The 21,567-nt window shown below is 40.1% G+C and overlaps 1 protein-coding gene across 1 annotated transcript in view; it reads left to right on the top strand.

Annotated features, from left to right (window-relative positions):
- Nucleotides 1-21,567, top strand: part of LOC121694864 (sushi, von Willebrand factor type A, EGF and pentraxin domain-containing protein 1-like) — a 50,015-nt gene continuing 28,448 nt past the window's right edge. Inside the window, exons 1-8 of the mRNA XM_042075239.1 lie at nucleotides 1-22; nucleotides 442-477; nucleotides 1,042-1,230; nucleotides 1,317-1,425; nucleotides 2,410-2,480; nucleotides 2,625-2,822; nucleotides 16,721-16,783; nucleotides 21,057-21,110. Coding sequence (XP_041931173.1) covers nucleotides 1-22; nucleotides 442-477; nucleotides 1,042-1,230; nucleotides 1,317-1,425; nucleotides 2,410-2,480; nucleotides 2,625-2,822; nucleotides 16,721-16,783; nucleotides 21,057-21,110 — 742 coding nt within the window. The remainder of the gene's footprint in view (nucleotides 23-441; nucleotides 478-1,041; nucleotides 1,231-1,316; nucleotides 1,426-2,409; nucleotides 2,481-2,624; nucleotides 2,823-16,720; nucleotides 16,784-21,056; nucleotides 21,111-21,567) is intronic.

Genomic DNA, 21,567 nt, shown 5'->3' with positions numbered 1-21,567 from the left:
ATGAGGTTTATTTTGGGCGTTGGTAGGCCTATATATTGGGCATTTAATTGTTTGAGAACCGACGGAAACATAGCCACCACCAAATATTCTAGAACAGAGCTCCGCTCTAGAATCTTTGCCATCACTGCTACAGCGGTTAGATTGATTTGTTTAGATCCAGTGAAAATGCTGCCTTGACAACGCTATGTCATGGCTTCAGCGCTCTGGCTCTATCGAAAGGGAGGGGCAGCGAAACAATCTTTGGCGATTCGCGAAACATGTTCACAGAATGTTTTTCATTGTGTAGTCAAGGTGACGAAGTTTTACAGGGTGCCACCCTGTGGCGCGTGCGAAACGACTCGGGAAAGTGCCCCATACCACTTAAAGTTGAAGAATGATTTTTTAAGAATTAAGTTTTCATATGTCAATCCTTATGTCAATAAGGATGTATAATTTAACCAGTGTTACACTGTCAATTTTACACCACGATACCGCAAGGTAAAATGTAAATTTCAAGTGGGGAAAAAATCGAGGTCCGAGTTGTCTCGAACACTGCATGATAACGGGAAATATTCATCATAACACGTGAACGAAAGAGGCGCAGTTCTAAATCAACTTAGTTAATAGCCTATGTTTGAGTGGTTATCAGACCAACAATCTGTTACTCAGCACAGCTTATGAAAAACACGTATCAGAATTTTAGACAGGGCGTGGAACATTCCAAAATGCTTAGGGAGAGAAGCATGCTGCAGTCACTGATAACGCTGGGTCTTTTTTTTCTTCGTACAGTTAAAGGTAATGTTTCGCTTAATGACACAGCGTGTGGATTAATAAACAAGCCTGTCAGAACGTAAAAAAATATATATTTTAAAATTAGCCTATTCTTTTAACGTATTGACGGGTATTTTTGCGCTTTGGCTTTTGTAGTTCAATTGTTCAGGATAGTGCTCACTCTGTCTGGCAGATTTTAATTAGCCTAGTGCTTTAAATTGTTCACAAACAGCCTAACTTTCTTACCTACAATATTTGAGTTGTCTCAACCAAACTTTTCCTTTCGAGCAGCGGAATGTCCAGTTCCACGGGTCCTTGAATACAGCGTTATTTTGTCAAGTGAGGCAGTTCTACGGAACGAATTTCCAGAGGGATCCCTAATCACACTGGAGTGCGACAACGGGTATGTTGCACAGGAAGGATCCCACACCATAACCTGTCTAAGCGGCAATTGGACTGAAGTGAAGTTGAGATGTACAAGTACGCTAAGCTAAATCACACTCTGAAATATAAATACCTTAAGTTATCCAAACATTGTATTTCATGTATTTATATTTGTATTTCAGGGAAAGATTGTGGACCCCCCAAAGTGATTCCACATCTAACATTTTTGTATCAGAATGGAAAAAATGCAACATATTTTACGGATCGAATAACAGCAGTTTGTGAGCAGGGGTAAGTGATATGTTGCCGGCCAATATATTGAGTAATGTCCAGTTATGATTAGTCTAGGCTACTACATTAACCATTGTAAGGTGTTCGGGTCTGTGTTTCTTCTAACTCAAACTCATTGGCCTTGGCTTATTGTCTGTGAAGAGCACACGCACACACACACACACACACACACACATAAATTACAAATGTGGTGTTCAGGTACTGGATAATAATAATAATGTGTCCTCCTACTGGGCTTGCTATAGTATGTGTGTGTTTGTGTGTGTCTGTGCGTCTGTATGTGTGCGTGTCTGTGTGCGGGAATGTTGTCTTTCTGCATCTGCTATTCCAACACAGAGTTACAAAATTGTTACATTTCAAGCCCTTTCATCTGATCAAAAATCTTTTTTATAATTGAATTTCCTCGTTTTCTCAAAACGAAAATGATCATAAATGGGTAAATGTTAAATATAAGTGGTATCTGTATCATTGGTAACTGAGCTTAAGTAGTTTTTTTACATAAATTGTTATCGCTGTATTGATTTAAAGCAAGACCAAAATCGTTTCAGTGGTTCATCAACTGGCAACAGGGTGAACGGCACTTCTGCATTTGCTTTGCAGCCCTCTATCGGCTATAACCGCACTATGTAAGTTTGCCAGATCGGGTAGCGGATCTGTAAATCGATGGAATGAGACATAATAAACTACAAATTTGACTTGCTTCTGATGTCACAATAAATCATACTTTCATAAAATCATGCAACATACTCTACCTTGTCTTTGGACATCGTTATTTGCAAAGCCAGTGCTGGATAAACAAATAGGGTGCGTGCGACAGAGGAAAAGTGATTTGGTGTTCCTTTAAAAGCCTAATAATGTGGTGGGTCCACCAGACCCGGGAACATTGGCTGAGTAACAAAAATATGAACACCTTACAAAGGGTTAAATATTTTATGTGGTTTGACGTTCACAGACATATTAAATATTCTACTTTTTTCATACCAGTTTCCAGCTTGTGGGATCAAGTTTCTGGCAATGTCTCAACCATGGCTGGAAAGGGAGGTCAATCTGTGAAGGTACGCCTATCACTGATTACTGACACTGTTTACCACATGCCATTGGCCATTTTGTACAGTAACTTAATCGGATATATTGTTATTGGTGTATTTATTGAAATGAAATGGTATCCCCCCCAATACCATTTTTTTTTTCTCATGTAGAGATTGTGTGTGGTGAGGCTCAGAATGACACTTTACCTGTTCTTGAAAATGGACGTGTCGTCAAAGCTCCTCTTCACAAAGAACACATTACGTTTGGTGACTCCATTCAGTATAGCTGTAATGACGACTACCATCTCACTGGAAATGATACCATCAAATGCACTGAGAATGGCTACACCAACCTGCCCAAATGTGAAAGTGAGTTGTGTCTGTTTCACAGAGATATAGGCTTCTACTTTAATCTTAAATGCACATGGGTGGAGGGTGTTATGGGGAATAACCGACACGACATACAGAGCTGACCTTACCCCATTTATTCAACTCATTCACTCACTCATGTACAATGTAAGCAATCAACATTTATAGAGATAGATAGGCGCTGAGGTGTCAAGTAGTACAGTGCCTATATAAAGTATCCACCCCCCTTGGATATTTCCCCTTTTACTGCTTTCATAAATGGAATCTTGATCAATTCAATTTGGCTTATTTTTACAATAATTTACAAAAATCCAGTCTGTAATGTCAAAGTGAAAGCAAATGACTACAAAATAATGTTAATTTATTAAAAATGTATATTGCAAAATAAGTGATTGCATACATATTCACCCCACCTTAAAGTGACTGACCTAAATGAAAAGTAGTCAGAGGTTATTATGGCCTGTCCAGTTTCACTTCACATATTATATATTGTATTGATGTAGCCTATTTAAAACATTAACTTTCTTCTCAGAGTTTCCTCTTCATTTATCGATGCCACTGCTTCAGAATTAGGGGAGACATAAAATATTGTCCGGAAGCATAGTAGGCTAATGCCCTCCGCTGGCTGCTGAAAATTGCAGTTTAACAATAAACAGCAATGCTAATCCGAGGTACCTGTCTAGTTTTATTCCATAAATATTGTTTTTATAGACGTTAGTGGCTTGCGCTATCAAGAACTTCCATGTGCTACGCATGTTTGTCAACATCGCAAAAACTACAATTTTCGCACAACTTGGTGGAAAGGTGTAGCAGAGGCTAAGGAAAACCCACTCATTTCTGAAGCTGATTGTATTGAAAGTATTTCCCATATCATAGCCTATTAGCTCGCTCGCAACAACAGCAAAAATGAAACGGCGGAGTTGATGTCTCCGCGAAGACACCGCTGTTACATTAGATGCGCACTCAATCGTGAATGGACGCAGTAAAAAGCAACGACTGGTAGTAACGAAGGTAAATTGCAAAAACATTTGGTATGCACTCGCGGTGATGGCCTAGTAGGCCTAATGTGATACTTCTGCTGAGTCACATCCGGATTTCCTCGGACTGGGAACAGAAAATTGCATATTCGGTTTTTCCACGGAGAAGCGATAGGGGGAGACGAAGCACCCACCAAACGACCCAGAAAGTGTTGTAGAACAATCAGAACAACTCTCAACCTGCATATTTAAAGGAGAATTCCGGTGTGATATTGACCTAAAGTGTGTTGAAACATGATGCCGAGTGTGAACGTACGTCTCATAGCCCATCTCGGCTTGTCCCCTGCACTCCAAAATCTGGCGCTAGTTAGCCGATGCTACCAACAGCTTTTTCAATGGTGGTGCTTCGGCATCGGGCTAGCCATGCAAATAAATCACTGTTTTACACCATTTACGAGGCTCAATGTATCTCCACACTTCATTGGAAGACTTCCGAGGGCCCTGACATTTAAAACGAGACATTGAGAACTTTGAAAAAGCACTGGTAGTTTACTTACAAGACGATTTATACAGACAGTATCTTCACGAAGTTTAGCGTTTGCAGCCATCTTGAATTAAGTCACAATATGTAGAGCGACGAGTAAGAATGAACAGGTATGATAAGGGATCAGATTCCAAAAATAATTCAGTGGAAATGCATGGATTCCAGTTTCTGCTACTGGAAGAAACTGGAATCCATGCATTTCCACTGAATTATTTTTTTCATTTTGCGAGGAGATGGGAGCTGACCAAAAGGGTGTACTGTTTCACAGCGAGGCAAGATGGCTTTCCCGAGGTAAAGTGCTGTCGCGCGTGTTTGAGCTCCGAGTCGCCTCTTCTTGGAGGAAGAGCGCATGTTTGAATCTGCAAGCACGTTCACTAATGAACATTTCTTGACGAAGCTGGCCTATCTTAGCTATATATTTGGAAAGCTCAATGAGTTAAATCTCCAGTTACAAGGCAAAGACAAGTACCTACCTCACCTAGCAGATAAGATTACTGCATTCACCAAAAAACTTGAGGTATGGGACAGGCACCTCGATCGCGACAGTATTATGCCTTTGAGAATCTGAGTGAAATCGCTGAAACGTCTGATTCGGGAGCCACTCTTGTGATACCATGTATTAAACAGTAGGCCTACATCACATCCCTGCAAAGTTTATTTCAAAAATATTTCCCAACCAGCAGTGCTCAGTATGACTGGATTATGGATCCATTTAAAGGGACACCAGGCAAGCCTGATGCTTTTTCTCTACGAAACTCCCCCTCGCTCGATCTGAAGATTTTCCTTTTCTTTGCATCTTCCGTCAAGGGTTTTCGCTGCTTCTTCGCCGGCTCTGCCATTATACACACGTTTGCAACAATCTCTAGCGTTTTGTTAGCCTGCCTCTGTGCTGTGGATGCAGGATGTAAACTGATCCTGCTTCTGTCGGCGGGTAAGCGGGATATTCTTCCTACAGGCAGTAGGGGCGGACGAGAGAGTCTTCATTTGCCCTGTAATGAGTCATTTAACCATATACCGACTTACGAAGATGAGTAATTAACACGAAAACGTTGCCTGGTGTCCCTTTAATGCAGCATGTTGGTATTTCATTGAATATATTGTACAATGCTGTAAAATATTGGCCTATGCTTCCTAATATGTAATCCTGCAAGGCGAAACCAGTCATTTTGGTCAAATTTACAAAATTAAGTTAATGTGCTCACATGAACGGCCATTGACTAAGCTTTCCAACGATATGTATATCGAGGGTATTGCAAAAAGTATCGCTAAGATAACCGCATCCAAAGTTCTGCATGGTTCTGTCTTCCACATTCATGAAAGGTTTGGTATGAATGTTGAGTCATGTCTCATGAAACAGTCTTGAATGCTTTATGTGCAGTTTATGACAGCTGCTATGAATGTGTTATGAACTTACCCGTCAAGTAAAGTGTTACCAAAAGGTTTATTCACCGTTCCATATCAATGCTTATGAATGGTAACTATAACAACCATAGTAGGATGACGGTTGAGCCTGGAAGCAGGCTTCACAACAATGGAATCAACTGTAAGCAAGCTAACTGTCCATACTATCGCTGTTATAGGGCCAAAGAAAGCCCTATAAATGGAACCACTTGTTTCCTGATAAGCGGGATAACGGCCTTCGAGGTGTCCTATTATACGGAATTAATGGACTTGGGCTATTAATTCTGTATAACAGGACACCTCGGAAGCCGTTATCCCTTACATATTTGTCTCAAATTTTAGTCGCAAAATGCAACCATTTGGTCGCAGTCTGGAGCCCTGTCCCTGAGGAGTCAGACTGTCGGTAGAGCTGTGGTATGAGCTGTGCTCCGACCTAGCATAGAAAGAGCTTGTGCTTTGCGTAGACGGCTGGTGTGCCAGCGAGTGCCATCTATGAACTTGAATGTGGTGGGGCCGAGCTGTTGGCTGACCTGAGCAGGATCTGGCTAGAATGACTGCAACTTGTTGTCACGTTGTAACCTGACCCATTCGTAATAATAATAATAATAATAATAATAATAATAATAATAACTAGAAAAGCATTTCCTGAAGGAAATACAGTGCATGCAAAGTTGTTACTGGGTTGGTTGCTAGGGTAATTATAGTGGTTGCTATGCTATAAAAGTGGTTGCTAGGTTGTTGCTAGGGTACTTAAGGTGGTTGCTAGGCTGTTGCTAAGGTAATTATAGTGGTTGCTATGCTATAAAATTGGTTGCTAGGTTGTTGCTAGGGTACTTAAGTGGTTGCTATGCTGTTGCTAGGGTAATTATAGTGGTTGCTATGCTATAAAAGTGGTTGCTAGGTTGTTGCTAGGGTATTTAAGGTGGTTGCTAGGCTGTTGCTAGGATAATGATAGTGGTTGCTATGTTATAAAAGTGGTTGCTAGGTTGTTGCTAGGGTATTTAAGGTGGTTGCTAGGCTGTTGCTAGGATAATGATAGTGGTTGCTATGCTATAAAAATGGTTGCTAGGTTGTTGCTAGGATATTTAAGGTGGTTGCTAGGCTGTTGCTAGGATAATGATAGTGGTTGCTATGCTATAAAAGTGGTTGCTAGGTTGTTGCTAGGGTCATTATAGTGGTTACCATGCTTTATAATGTGTAAATAGTAAAAAAAAAGTAAGAATAGTTAAAAGTTATTGAAATTGGGAGAAATAGAGAGAGGGATAGAGAAAATGAGGGAAAGTGAAGAAAAGGAAGTGAAAGAAAGTTGGGATTAGAAGTGAGCTATTCAGTTGAATGGAGAGGGACAGAAGAGGTTCCATTCAAGTTGCTGCAGGCAGTCAGTGAGAGAGCACAGGTGCAGTTGATTGCATTCTATTTCCTTAATAGCCTATTATGATGTCATAAAGCCATGTTAAGTCTATGGAGAATTTTAAAGTTTAGTTTTTATTTAATATCTCAAAAAGTAAAAGTCGTAGAAATATGAAAAGTCATAGAACGAAAATTTGCAGCAAGAGCTACGTGTCGAAGTTTGAACCAAGTTTCTACGATAAGCGGTTCAAGCCAAATTAGGGCCTGGAAGAATAATAATAAGTCGGAAGATGCCCGTGGAATAACAATACAGTGCATTTGCATGCACTGTAATAAAAACTAGAAAATGTAATTCCAGGGAATTACCATTGCATGTAAATGTAAAAACTGTTGTGTATAACATTACTTACAGTATGATTATTCAGATTACATACATGTAGACTTACAGTATTCTTGAAAACCACTTACTTGGTTAGATGTTAGCTCAGAGTATATGACAGTCAGTACAAATAAATTGTCAATTCAATATTGATCAACATTCTTTGTTTTAATACAGTACTGCAGAAATGCAGAAACAGCAGAATGATACTCAGAACACACTAAACACTTAACAACCAATGCAAGCTTGAAGTCAAAAGACAGATCTATTTATCAGTTTTAATTCTGAACTGGCAGCAACAGCTAGAGGCCTCAGTTAATGATAATAGGTCAAATTTGATGGTGATATATACTGAAGAATAAAAGAGTCAGCCCTTCAGATGATCCGTTTTAGACAGAACTTAGGTTAGAATCTTAATGTTCACACAACACAGCTCAGGTCTAAAAACAGAGGTCTAACAGCACAGCTAAGTTTCACAGATGTTACAGCACAGGTATGATTCAAAGGTATGAATGGTTGACAAATATGATTCACAAGTATACAAGTTCCATATAGTTAGTATAGTCCTCACACAACAATATAGTTCTCAGAATGTCTCAGTGTAGATCTTGGATAAGTCTCAGTATGGATAGGATTTTCATTTTCATTTTCATCATAGGATTTTCCTCATGAATTTTATGAAGTGTAGGTGATGTAAATATATACGGTAGCCAACACTATAGTACACTAAAGTACTTGAACCATCGGGGGGGCGTATATTTTCCTTTTTTTTTACCTTTGCCAATCACACCCTAGTATATATTCATGTTTCCCATAGATGGCTATAGGCCTACTCACTTACAAAGTCTTTCACTAACAAAAAGTTATAAATATGGTTCACATGGGTCTGTATTAGAAGCTGGGAAACAAGATTCTATATGAGTACTGATTTAATTGAAATAGACAGGCATATCTTGCACTTATTTGGGATTTAGCTAGACTGTTGGGCCTTACAGCTCAAGAATGATGAGGATATAAACTAACGTTAGGGGAGAACCATGGCACATGAAACCATGACTCATTTGACTAAGCATGCCACCAAGAACAGGGACTGTTAAACCTGACATGGATTTACGTTTTGTTTTACATGCACATCATGTTATAATTTATCTAAACTTGTTCAGTTGATGATTGAACCTGTTGCACTCATTCACTAACCTTCAACCTTGTCTCGGCTAACATTATGAGTCTCAGACTAACGTTACCTCAGTGAAGGTAGTGAAGCTAAACTAAAAAATAGTTTCAGTGTTGCCAACTATGTCAAATGGAAAGTAGCTAAAGACAGCTCCAAAAGTCGCTAAATGTCGCTAGATGACGTCATGCAATATTTTGCATATCAATTACGTCTTAACGTATGTTAAGAGCCTAATTTAAATATATTTAATTTAATATACTTGTACATTAATCAATATACTTTACACTTATACTATCCTGCCATAGCCTACACCAGAATGAGCATAAAGTGGCTGAAAAGCAGTCATTTCCAACTTATTCCCAACTGCTGCATCTGCTTTGCACTGCTTGAAGTCTGATTATAGCTTCACCATAGGCTACACACAATTGAACCTTACAACAATGGCTATATTTTGGATATATTTAGCTTAATGTCACTTGGACAGATCAAGAGATTTTTTTTCCCCCTCAGCCGACAGTCTGTCCTGCATTGACAACAATGAGGCTACAAACTAATGCTATAGGTTTTTCTAACTTGTATGCTCAATTTTGAACTATCTGCTTTGCTTGTGAATGAAGTTGTAGCCTAGGCTACTTTCTTTTGTTCAGTGTGGTTGTTGAACGATGCTGGCAACTGGCAAGCGTGTCCCTGTTTCCCTGTCATCATGTCATTGCTCTCGTCTCGTCGCTGCACCTTCCAATAACATTGTCTGAGCTGTTAGATCTATAGAACATCTACTTCTGTGTAATAACATGGGCTGATACTACATAGGCCAGTCATTACTTTTATAATCATAGGGCAACGCTTTGGGCAAATGCGATGTAATTCACAAACGACTCTCACACAGCACAGCCAAACTCACTGCTCACTCAAAAGAGTAAAAAGGGATGGTACATGCCTTCAAAGTCCAAAGTCTCCAAGAACACCAGAAAAATAAGCTAGATTTGTCGCTAGTCGCTTTTTAAACCAAAAGTCGCTGGGGGGCGTAAATCTCGCTAAATATGGCAACAAAGTCGCTAAGTTGGCAACACTGGGAGAAATATCAATAGCGACCTAGCCATTTAAGTGTGTCAAAATAAAAGTCTGGTGTTCATGTATCCACTAACGCTGTAATATTTCATGGATGAAGGTTATACTGTAGCAGATGTCTCTTTAAGAACTGCGGCCGGCCGCGGCCGTTACAGGAGAATATATAACGGCCGTCGACGGCCGCTATGGGGTATAGAGACTAATTACATAGAAAACAAAATGAATTGCATCCACATATTCCTATGTGCATTATGCGTATTGTCCACTAGCCTGAAATCATGACTGAACCCTAATTGCTCTCACGTTCTTAAAGTGACAGGCACTCAATTTAACCTATTTCTACTTTAACTACTCGCCTTATTCACCCGGCGGCCATTACGAGGCTGAAGGGTACACTTCCCATAACACCTCAGTCCAGCAGATGGTGGTGGTAATTGGTAATGCACTGCGTTGCAAACTGCCAAAAAAAGCTTACTGAAGAAGAAGAACAGGTCAGTGAACCCTTCTTCTTTTTCGGTGAGTTTTTTTTTTGGCAGTTTGCTAACGGAGTGCATTATAATGGCAAGTGTACCCCTCAGCCTCGTAATGGCCGCCGGGTGAATAAGGCGAATAGCCTACAGTGTAATGACATTAAAGACAAATGTAAGTCAATATGACAATCGTGTAAAATGTAAGTCAAAATAAAAATCAATAAGAAATAGTCAACTTACTATGGTAAATACGCAGCTCATGAATAATACAAACTTAATATGAATTGCAAAATCTATGAAATACAAACATATGATATGAAGCCACCTTTTTACTGAGTGTGTTGGGGGGAGTCTATGTCATGTAATATCTATGATCTCCACTGGTGTGATGGGGGGCTCCCAAATCAAATCAAGAAGGTATCAAAATTCTTGACTTATTATTGATATCAAAATAATTGTGACATACTAAAATTCTTATCATGTATGTTTCATTAGCTATGGCTCCTGACTGATGCATGAGATAGATAGATAGTTAGATAGATAAATAGATAGATAGCCTACAGAACATATATGATTCTGTAACTATTATTGTATTGGATTTGAGTTGTATTGGTCTACAACAGCAATACAAATGCCATGGCACTGGGAAACCCACAATGTTATATTTTATTCTTCTGGTTTAACAACTACCACATGTTTATATAGCCTACATGTATGTAGTCTAGGGCCCGTGTGTCTGCCAAAGAGCCTGCACTAAAAGATTGTGCTGATACCGTGGGCATCCGTGGCCTACTGGTTAGGGCAGTGTTTTTCAAACACTGTGCCGGGGCACACTAGTGTGCCGTGAGAAATCATCAGCTGTCCCGCAGAAAAATGACCCAAATGCCATAATAAGGCCATATGTGTGTATTACTTGAAAATTTAGGCTATGGTATGTTTAGTTTTTCTTCATACAGGATGTTAGTGTGCCGTGGGACATTTTAAGTGTCAAAAGTGTGCCGTGGCACAAAAAAGGTTGAAAAACACTGGGTTAGGGAATCTGACTTTTGACCGAAGGGTGGCCGGTTCGATCAATGACTGGTAGGAAGAATGTGGATGGGGTAGGGATTGAACAGCGCTCTCCCACATCCACGGATGAGGTGCCCTTGAGCAAGGCACGTAACCCCCAACTGCTCCCCGGGCACCAGATCAAGGGCTGCCCACTGCTCCGGGTGTGTGCATTTGTTGTTGCCCCCCCAGATAAGCCAAATGCCACCCCAAAAGATGAAATCTGGGTACCCCTCTGATCATAATCATGATTGTTTTGGTCAATATTGAGATCATGATTATTCAACACACTAACTCAGCGATTTTTGAGACACCATCCATTTTCTAAACTTCAAAAAAATCAACAGTGAATCCATAGCCATGTTTACATGGACACGTTTAATCCGATTACAAACGGATTACAAAAATAAAAATGTAAACACGTCAACCGATCAGATTAAATTTTTAATCAGATTGAGAGAGGTGGTGTACTCCATTCTGACAATCCGATCAATCGAAAAATCCACCCATGTAAACAGGTACTCCGATTTTTGGAGTACATTTCTTCTTTCTGCGCAGGTGTTCCCTGTAGTGGTTATGTCACAAAGATAGAATTTTGACAGTCTGGCAGGAAAAAACATAGATATTAGAAAGCTAGATACCGTATTGGGCTCCAAAACGTACGTAAATAGCGCCGCCATCTTGGTGGGGGCAATAATAACTGGAGGCCAATGGAGAAACACGTGACTGACTGGAAATCAGGTGTCTCTGATTGCGGCCCATAGACAGTAAACGTGCTGCCCCCAGCAATATGGCGGCTGCGTTTACGTACTGTATGCCACCTAATAGAACTTGTGCCAAATGCGGTATCTAGCTTTCTAATATCTATGGGGAAAAACAGCACTCTGCCTGCCAGCTTAGTTTGTCACAACATCGCGGATTCCCTCTCCACCAACCCGCTACCAAAACATACTAATGTATGGAGAATAAATCATTTTAGATGAACATACACGTGAGTCCCAAAATCTGACTTCACTTTATCCACGAACAGAGCAAAGCAAAACCATTGCATGAAGGGACAGCAAGGGGAGAAAATATGCTATGCTGTGAGTGTGATGCTGCTGATAACGAGCCTCTTATGCTATGAGGCCAATATGCATTTAGCTATGAATGCATGCATTTCTAATATTAGAAACGTTTAGTGGCATTTTGTGTTTTTAAAATGTTCCAAAAGTTGGCTTAGTTAGCTTAGTTTCTATACCATAATGCAATGGGTCTGCCACATTTTGTGACTTTGATAAAAGTTTGCATGACACATGCAACTCTGGCCAAAGTAACATTCTAGCCTACCATCATGTTAGCACAGCAATAAACATTACATTATGTATGATCACTGAAGATGGACCTAACAGTGAGGTATGATTGACATTTTCAATGGACCATTAAGTTTAGCGTAATCAGTAGTTATTTTGTTTTGCTGTGTTGGTTGATTCTAGAGCGCTAAGATCTTTGGTTGTGCGTGCTGGCTCATTGCTTGGCGGTCTTAGCTGACTCAGATGAAAGAGGAGACACAGGGCTATTGGTACGAAGTATATCGATCCTTCTGGGTTGTAAAAACAGACAAAGTGAATGCAAAATAATAACGTCAGGCTAACACGCAAACTTGGGTCAAGTCAGGTTAGATCAGTTTGTGTCACAGATATGGAGCGCAGAAAGGTCATTTTTCATCACTAAATAAAAATGGCATTTCTTTCTGTAAGGCGCAAACCGCATGTCTGTAAATTGCTCAGCCCCCAAAGTCCCCCTCCACCATGGTTCTGATAAAACCTCCGTTTTCATGTAAATGAAAGGCCAAACCGCATGGAAATATATGCATTTTTCCTATGTGTAAATGGGGTCTTAGAAGCCATCTATCGAGCTTCTAGCCACAGTGTTTTTGTTTCAAACAAAATCAACTGAAGCATGCTCAGATGACATCATAGACGAGGCACTGTTCATCTGTCCATCATTGTACAAAGCCCGTCCAGACAGCTTTGGTTCAGGCATAGTTGCTCCACAATGGAACAAGTCCAGACAAACTTTCCTAACCTCAAATGTTGGGACAACCAAACCAAATAATTGTAATCACCAATCATGTCCAGGCAAACGTTTATGTTAAACCCTTGGCTAAACCATACAAAGCATACAAGGTTGCAAGCCAACGTTGATACATGAAAATATGAGTAAGGAAATACACACATGCACATCTTGTCATTTCCGGTGGCAGCGGAAAGACAAAATGGCGTTTACAAACGGAAGTTTGGGAGGAGTGTGACGGAATTTGCCACGCCTCCTTCTTCAATCAGTCAGATTACTTATTCGCAGTCTACCTGCCGAAGTTGCAGCATCGTCGTTACTCCATTCGCAAGACGCGTTTTGGTCAAGCCAGCTAAAATGGAGCTCAACTTACATGCCTCCAGCAGTGATTTTGAGGATGACTCGTCCATCATTCCTCCCACTCCAGCCGCTCTTCCTGCTTCTGCTGCTCCTGGTTGTGGGCGGCCACGTCAAGTTGCGTCCTCCCTGGAGCCAAGACGCTGGTTGCGTAGATTAGCTTCCCCAGCCCCTTCATGGGCATCCATGTTTTTTTTAAACTGTCCTAAAATTGTGAGAATTGTTCTAAAACTTACTGTTTACCATGTTGTTAGTCGCTTTGGTTAAAAAAGCGTCAGCCAAATGTAATGTAATGTAATGTAATGTAATGTAATCTAATCCGCCTGTTTCTAATGGCAGTGAAAGCCGCCGCACGACCCAAAGAAAGCTACTCCGCAACCTCCTCCCCCTGTAGCGACCGTGTCGCTACCTTTCCCCTTTCCCCATCAGTCAGTCAGCCACCCATATACTAACTATCCCCAGGTTTCTGTTCCCCATATGGGTTCAACAGAGTTTGTCTGCTTACATTCTGACCTCTGCAAGGAATCTACCTCCGTTGCATGCCTTACTTTGTAACGCGTTACCCCATTAACATAATATACAAAATACAATATACAACTAAGGCATAGTATCAAGACAAGTACACATGGAGTGAAGTGGATGTTAAGTGCAAATGTATGTATGTAATGTGTGCAAGATGCATATTGGAATGATATGTATGTAGTGTGTAGGAGAAGTGGGTGAATGGCAAAGAGGGGATGACCCCACTTAACTGCAGTTCAGTAGAGTAATGGCAATGGGAAAGAAGCTGTTCTTGTGTCTGGTTGTTTTTGTGCGCAGAGATCTGTGGCGCCTGCCAGAGGGGAGGAGGTTAAAGAGGGTGTGTGGAGTGTGAGTGGGGTCTTTGATGATGTGCTTTGCCCGCTTCCTGGTCCTACCAGTGTACAAGTCCTGGAGGGAGGGCAGGGGGTGCCAATGATTGTTTCAGCTGTCCGAATTATGTAATCTGCGTTTGTCCTGTTTAGGGTAACATGTACAATAAATGACAAGAATCTGGAAAACTAATCTGGATTTGCTCCCCTTTACTTAGAGGCTTGTAAATATTCATGTTAAACAGACTAGCTAGTGCTTGCTAACACTGGGAATGTAGCAGCCAAATGGGGGTTTACAGCTAGCTTAATAAAAAAAAACAATGTTGCTGCGCTGTCAACTGGAAAATATAAGGTAGCATGTACAATAAATGACAAGAGTCTGGAAAACATAAAAAATGCAATAATTCTGGTTTACAATGGAATTGTGCATAGATTTGCTACCACCAAACTTGGAGGCTTACAAATGTTAACGTTCAAGTGTATCTAGCTCTAATGGCAAGCATCAGCCCCCATCTCACACTTTGAAGAATAACGCAACACAGAATCTATAGTTTTTTATTTCGATTGTGCATTAAAACCTTCCGAAATGAGTTATCGATCAAACATGTGTGGCCTGATTGAGTGGATGAGACAGGACACAAATAAATTATTTTTCTGCAGGTTTTTTTTTCCCCAACTGCTTCAGGTGCGAGCAGCTTTAACTGTGTGGGTTTAGGTAAAGTATATCAACAAAATAGAAAAAGCTCTAATTTCCTGTGTAAAAGATTATCAAACAGTAAAAATTTAAATATAAAATAAGTTATATTGGCAATAGGCAACAGTAGTGGCTCTGGGTGACTGGAGTAAAAGAAAAAGAAAAATAGAAACACCAATTCTCTTTGTGAATGAATAATGTATCGTAAATAAATAAATGTTCTTCATTAAAATACAGGGTGTATAAGTATTCATACCCCTAGGTTCAATTCCCATGGAAGCAGGCAGATTTTTATTTTTAAAGGCCACACTGCAAAAAATAAAATCTAACCAAGTGTTATTAATCTAATATTAAGATCAAACATTCTATTTGGGATTGTTTTTAGTATGAAGAGACTGATCTAGCACACTCTCGAAAGATCATTTTGACTTAATTTAGGAAGACTTTGACTTATTTTAAGGAGTCTTATCAAGACAAATTTACTTAACGCACTGGTATGTGATGATGTGGTTTCTCTTTGTCAGTGGCGTAATGCATTGTAAGTAGTGTATGATAGCGATTTTTAGACAACGTGCCAGATCCCTCTTCAGGTCATTAGTTGCCACACACCTTGGCCTGTTGCTCAAAAAAAGAGACGTGCAAAATAAGAATTTAAATGTTGCACCAAGACAATAACCCGTTTTCCACCATACACCAGGGCGAAAATAGGGCCCTTAGTGTCCTCTGTCTGAAAGCTTTGTTTGCTGGTGTCGATAGATCCATGCACGCTGACCCTAGTCAGCTCTGTCTTTTCCTGTCCACGCTGGAACTATGGCCCATTCCGAAACTGGTCCCTACAATTACGGAGTGCACTCGGATGGGAATCACCCTCACAGCTAAACCGAGTTTCCTTGATTCGGACGTAGGGTATAATACCGCATTCAGCTTTTGGCTGAACTTCCCTCTCACGTTACTTGGCAACGGTAAACAAAAAAGCTAAAGATTATAACTATTTGTAGGTAGCGGATGAACGGACACCCGGCTGTAATTTCCTTCAGTACTCAGCCTTCTGCCACGACGGCCAAAACTTATGGCCGAATTACAGCCATGGCGTATCCTTTACCATCCCCACTCCCACATGTGTGGAGGTGCTCAACGTTGCTACTTTCGAGCTCTACTGGACCGCATGGAAAAATAATAAAATGTTGCGGGACAATTGCGAACAGGCCTCACGGAAGAAATGGTTGCCTACAATTCAGCAATTTGGCTTTCACGTAACATAAACATATTATTACAGGCTAGCCTATTATACAGAAATTGGACTACCTATACACAGGTTTCCCGTTTACCAACAAAACTAGATGTGCGCGCATCTAGGAAAGAAGGGGGAAGTAGTCATGCAGGGCACCAAGGCCACAGTGGCCTGTGAACCTCCGATTTTAAGAAACCTGTAAATTAAATTATTTATTTTTTTAATCACCCTGTTAAAAATCCAAACCATTGTAGGAATTGTTGAAATTAATATTATATCAATTATTTTCCTTCATGATAGGAAAGAGGTTTCAGCATCCAAGCAAGACACCCATGAAAGAGCAAAATGAGTCATCAGTTTCTGGTATGTTTGGGGAGAGGGTATGTTGTGTTTTGTATATTGTATGTGTTTGTATAACATGTTTTAAGATTCTTTTTCTCAAAATATAGGCTGTTTTTTGATCAGTGCCGGTGGCTGTAATAAAATTAATTAAATAAGTATCAGTGTTTCCCACAGAATTGGTTTCAATTTGTGGCGGTAGCTGACTTGGACAAGGGGGGGGCGGGGGGCGGTATTAAAAGATCGTCTTGTTGGTAATGGTCGTTCCGCGATTCTGGTACATAAAATCGCGGCGATTTTGGCAGTGTGAAAAGGCCTTATAGGTCTAATTGAGTGCCTGTCACTTTAAGACTGCTGCTGACGTGTGGATGATGCAATTCATAACGTTTTCTACATAGTTAACCCTTAAAGGTGTAGGTTTTTGAACGTTCTAAGTTCCGCAACAATTGAAGGTTCTAAAATTCTATGTTGAATTCAATGAACCCAGATATTCTTTAGAACGTTCATTTCTCAACATTCCCGTCACACCAGTGTGACGGTACTCCTTTAAGGGTTAAAATAAAGGTTCGTACTTCTCCTTGGGACAAGCACTTTTGAATTTTGGAAAACACTTTTCCATTTACATCAGGATTTTGCAAACATTCAGTGTCAGAGTCAATAAAATGAGCCCTTCAACAAAATTGACAAGCATCTGTAAGTAGGCTAAGCATACTAAATTCGACATCCAAACAGTATTCTAACGTTAGCTTTGAGATACTGCTTGATTGCATAACTTAACTTAGTTTAGTCTCTTCAATGTAACCTACTATGCTGTGATAAGACCTTAGCAGAGTTAACTTCAATGCAGCAGTTTTGAACAAATTTGCGCAGCATGGTCACAATGCTAAGCGGATTTAATAGCAATTTAGCCAGACGTCTTCTATGCAATGCTTCTATGTGGCAAAGACAATCCTTTAACAATCGTGAATATTTTGTTAAATGCACATGCAGAGGAGGGGCAGCGGGCTACGAGAGAGAGCGGAGTAAGGAAAGGCTGCGTGCGTAAAAAGTGCAGCTTTTCCAATCCAATGCAAGGATTTGATCTTATATTTAATTTAAATTAAATTAAACATAGAATATTAATCTGTGGCGGCCGATTTTTATTCCGTGGCGCCCTGCCACAGATTAGTCAATGTATGGGAAACACTGAGTATTATTAAAGTACTACACTGCAAAAACTGCTTATCTAACAAAATCTAACCAAGTGTTCTTAATGTTATATCAAGATAAAAAAAAACTAGTTGGTATTGTTTTCAGTATAAAGAGACTTACCTAGCGCTTTCTTGTGACTTAATATTGACTTATTTTAAGACATCTCATCTTGAAAACAAGCAAATTTGTCTGCCAGTACGTTAAGCAAATTTGTCCTAAAAACAAGCAAATTTGTCTGCCAGTGCGTTGAGCAAATTTGTCTTGATAAGACTCCTTAAAATAAGTTAAAGTCTTCTTAAATTAAGTCAAAATGATCTTTTGAGAGGGCGCTAGGTAAGTCTTTTCATACTAAAAACAATACCAAATAGATTTCTTAATCTTAATATACTGTAAGATCAATAACACTTGGTTAGAATTCATTTTTTGCAGTGTATAGTGTTCTTTGAGGGCTAAAGTTACCCCAAAGCCCAGTTTAGACCAAACAGTATTGATTTTTTATGAGTATGGAGTTTTGAGACATGGTAGCTGGCTTTGCTACGTTTTAATTACAGCACTTCTAGTCAACCAGTTTACTTTGGGGGAGTTGAAATATGCTATTTGATAGCCTACTTGTGTTATATTCTACTGTGACTATTAAAGTGTAATTCCAGCGGAAATTGACCCAAGGGTGTTTTTCTGCATTAAAACACATCAAATAAGCCGTGGAAACAGTATTTTTCGTTGATCAACCACTACAGAGCTTGGCCTGGTATGTGCTATAGCCCAAAATCGCAAACTGTCCCCCTACCAGCACCGCAGTCACGCTATCCGGAGAAATTATTTGGTCACCTCTATTAACGATATACGGCTCCCCATTGTTTACGTGTTGAATGGAAGCAGAGCCCGTCTACGGAAAGCCTGGCCACTCTCTATTAAGTTCCATTGTACCAAATTTTGGTTGCAGTTCCACCAGAGTTACACTAGGGGCGATGAGTGCAAAATGAATGGGATGCAAAATTTGTCTCTCTCACCTGATTGTCGTTGAGAAATCTCAGATTTGATTGTAGTTTTTACAAGTTCAACATGGGTTATAATATAAGTAAGTATAAGTATAAGTATACATACTCTTTTGATCCTGTGAGGGAAATTTGGTCTCTGCATTTATCCCAATCCGTGAATTAGTGAAACACACACAGCACACACTGAACACACAGTGAGGTGAACCCGGAGCAGTGTGCTGCCTGCTACAGCGGCGCTCGGGGAGCAGTGAGGGGTTAGGTGCCTTGCTAAAGGGCACTTCAGCCGTGGATGTGGGCATAGGAGAGCAGTATTCAACCACTTTCCCTGCCCACATTTTTCCTACTGGTCGGGGATCGAACCGGCAACCCTTCGGTTACAACCCCGAAAGTTGAATGAACGAGTACTTATGTCCTTTCGGTTTCTTACAGGTTAGGTCATTGTTGCCCATAACATGTTAGCCTTATGCTAATGAATGACGTCATTGACACTTTTGAAAGGCTTTAAAGGTGTGATTTGTAGGATTGTTACCGAACGTTCTGTAGGCCAAAATCAAAACACTGGTGAACGTTCTCCAAACTACCAGACGCGAGCCTCTTCTGGGTTGCCAGATGTAATGAAGACTTAGCTAACGTTAGTTGACCTGCAGCTGCTTCAACGTTTCTCCAACCATGACCCAGCTACACATTACGAAAACAGTGAAAACAAAAAATACCTCTCTAACCAACGTAACATATTTAGCTGAAGTTAGCGATGCAGATGAAGTTTAGCCTAGGCTACCTGTTGTGGAGAAATGTGGCCAGCTCTGCGTCAGACTTAATATTCTTCGTTTGACGAAGACGTCACCATCTCAGGAAGCTCCTCCAATGTCCACTTAATTTGTTTCTTGTTTTAATTTTGAAAATTTCCCTGCCTCTCGTAGGCGTTCATGACTACAACTGACAGCTGTTGACAGTTGGCCTTTGCTAATTTGGCAACCCAAATAGGAGGATTAATATGCTATTCTAGAATGAATCGTTCAAAATATAAATGAAAATTCCAAGAGATTCCGCCCCGTAACTAATTTTTTTCATGAGTTTTACGGGTTAGAGTAATGTTGTCAAATAAGCCATTACTTTAATTCATCGTGTTTCCTTACTCTCTGACAACATATGGTAGTCATTTTTGGACTGGTTACAGTTTATTTTCCATTATTTCCTACATACTGGTCCTTTAAGTGACTTTAAAAAATATAATAATCAACAGTGTGTACTTTTTTTGCATTCAAATTACTAGACAAAAAATGATATCCCGAGAAAAGTGGATTTTGGTACAGCTCCATAGACCTCCATTTATTCTGCACTCATGGACGAGCATCCTCACGTGGAACCATAGAAGGAACTGCAACCAGTTCACAAACCGGAAGTTTTCCGGGAGTGGAAGTTCTCCCCTTCTTAAACATTCTCTGATGGAAGTCAATGGGAGCCGTAAATCGTTAATAGAGGTGACCAAAGAATTTCTCTGGATATCGTGACTGCGGTGCTGGTAGGGAGACAGTTGGTAAATGTTCTTAACAGTCTTCTGTAATAAACTCCAGGTTCACTAACTAGGTTGTTAGGTTGTTGGTGCTTCGTTTTATGTGTGTCTAAGCAAGCTACAGATGAGGTTTGGTGCTGTTTTGAACAATATTACTGGTTAAAAAAATGCTATTTGAGAAGCGTTTGGCTTACTGCCCTTAGCTAATCCACTGTTTGCAATTTGGGGCTATAGTATATACCAGGCCAAGAATTAAATCAATTTTGTGTGTTTATCTGCTTTGCTGTTTTATACCGAGTCTCTCCTCATAAGGAAGACAATCAAATGGCTTTAAAAATTCAGATAAACAATATTAGCATTGTCTAGCTGCCATTTTGCACAGCTACATAGCGAGCTAGCTGGCTACAACCTACCTTACAATTTATTTTCTCTGTGAAATGAAATACATCCTTTAATTTCTCCATTCACAACAGCTTATTTTACATTCAGTGCACAATTTAGCTATTTATGGAATCGTTTAATCGACAGGTATAGTTTTTTCTTCATTATTGCACCCTACTTTAAACATGTCTGCTGCTATTTTTTTCTTCCTCAGAGTCAACTGGAACCATCATAGCTGTATTTGGGGCTGTATTTGGCATTGGCTTATGTAAGTTATCAAGATGTTTAATTTCCCAAGTCAATAGTATTTCCCTTTCCCTCTTTGTGTGAAAAACACTTTTAATAAAGTAAGGGTTCACTGAACTTTCTTGTTGATTTCCTATGACACTGCATATTGTTTGTCTACTCTTACCTTGTCCATAGACCTCTGAAGTTTGCCTACAAAAAAAGCTGCTATATTTGCCCACATATGGAAATCCGGTATATTGCGATTTTTTGCAAAATTACAGTGGGTTGTACTTTCAAATGGCCACTTCAGTCGCGCATTATGCGGCGTGAAGCTGCGTGAAACTTTAGTACCACTTTCAGCCACTGTGCGTCGCTCTGCCACTCTACATCGCTCTGTCAGTAGCCTGCCTGCCGCCCCTTCTGAAAAAGCAGGAGGCTAACTTTAAACATAATTGTTGCCGAGAGGAATCCCAGCCTACGAATTCAATAACAAAATA

The sequence above is a fragment of the Alosa sapidissima genome, chromosome 20 (assembly GCF_018492685.1).
Source record: "Alosa sapidissima isolate fAloSap1 chromosome 20, fAloSap1.pri, whole genome shotgun sequence".
Taxonomy (NCBI): Eukaryota; Metazoa; Chordata; class Actinopteri; order Clupeiformes; family Clupeidae; genus Alosa; species Alosa sapidissima.
Note: the sequence above shows the minus strand (reverse complement) of the source record. Positions and strands in the feature narration are given on the sequence as shown.